Source organism: Galeopterus variegatus, unplaced genomic scaffold (genome assembly GCF_000696425.1).
Source record: "Galeopterus variegatus unplaced genomic scaffold, G_variegatus-3.0.2 Scaffold3303, whole genome shotgun sequence".
In the NCBI taxonomy this organism is placed as follows: domain Eukaryota; kingdom Metazoa; phylum Chordata; class Mammalia; order Dermoptera; family Cynocephalidae; genus Galeopterus; species Galeopterus variegatus.
This window is the reverse complement of record NW_007729414.1, coordinates 72792-73966: the sequence shown is the minus strand read 5'-3', so window position 1 is coordinate 73966 and position 1175 is coordinate 72792. Positions and strand designations below refer to the sequence as shown.

At 52.9% G+C, this 1175-nt stretch overlaps 1 protein-coding gene across 3 annotated transcripts in view; it reads left to right on the top strand.

Moving 5' to 3' along the window:
- Positions 1-1175, top strand: part of RANBP1 (RAN binding protein 1) — a 9169-nt gene that overhangs the window by 597 nt on the left and 7397 nt on the right. Inside the window, exon 1 of one of the 3 annotated variants that reach the window (XM_008584537.1) lies at positions 197-548. The exons of the other annotated variants lie outside the window; for them this stretch is intronic. Coding sequence (XP_008582759.1) covers positions 528-548 — 21 coding nt within the window. The 5' untranslated portion in view covers positions 197-527. Of the gene's footprint in view, positions 1-196; positions 549-1175 lie in introns of those variants that run through there. 3 annotated transcript variants of the gene reach the window in all.

Sequence of the window (1175 nt, the reverse complement as noted above, 5' to 3'; positions counted from 1 at the left end):
GCCGCCGTCGCCATCCCCCGCCGACCTGAGGGCTTGGCGCCTGAGGGGCCTCAGTGGTGCGGCTGCGACGCGCGGGGCTTGGGGTCTCGAGGCCTGCGCTGTCGAGCGCACCGGGCCCGGGGGCTGCGGATCGCCTGCGTGACCTTGGAGTGTGCCGGGGGGCGGCCATCGCCGCGCCGGGTGGTCCCATTCGCGGGGTACCGGGGCGGACGGCCGGTTTCCTCCGGCACGGCCCACTTGCGGGCTTCCCACTAGGACAGTGCATCCCTCCGTTCCGTCACCCACGCATCACTTCATTCATTCGGTGTTCATGTCTGGAACCAGCGATCTCTGACGGAAACTAGCGTTCCTCGGGAAGGGGGACGGTCCTGGACGCGCCGACCCCCCGGCGGGGGCGGCTTTGTTGGCCGCTGGTGTCTGGTCTGGTGCAGGCCCCGGCGGATCCCCAGTGCTGTGGAACCAGGGAAGAGCAGCGAAAGGCTTGTGTTTTCTGGCCTGAATCTGGTAGTGGAGTCTCAGGGTTTCTCATGGACGTCTGGCTCACCAAGGCACGTGGTTTATGAGACTTAAACCTAAAGTGTGATTATTTGTACCTCATACGTCTCTAAATGTATCAGAATCTGATACATACTTGTATGACTTCTCTTATCAACATATGAACTTATTTTCCTGAGCCATGATAAAGTTGCTGAAAGAACTGAATTTCATGTAAATACTAGCAATTCTTGTAGCAACTTTTTTCCTTCCAGTAAGCAAGAGCAGGTATTTCCCAACTAGTAGAAACTCTTAAGGGTTGCTTTTTTACTTTAAGGGTAACACTCTTAAGGTTCTCCTGGACCCATCTTCACACAGTAGGTGTCATTATCTGCATTTTACAGATGAGGAAGCTGAGGCTCAAAGAGATGACCAATTTCTCCCAGGCCACTAGGCAAGTGGTGGGCACGTTTTAGGAGCCTCAGTCAGTGTCTGTGCACAGACCTGATTGATGTTTGTGAATTGGGGTGTGTGTGTGCCGAAATCCAGTGTCTCGCACACTCACGCCATGATTCTTTGGAGTTGGATGTAAATGCAAACATTTCCTAGTGTGAAAGGCTGTAGGCTTAACATCTTGGTTTGAGATGAGGCTTGTCCATGTTTTCTTTTTTTTTTTTTTTTTTTTTTTTAAAGATGACCGG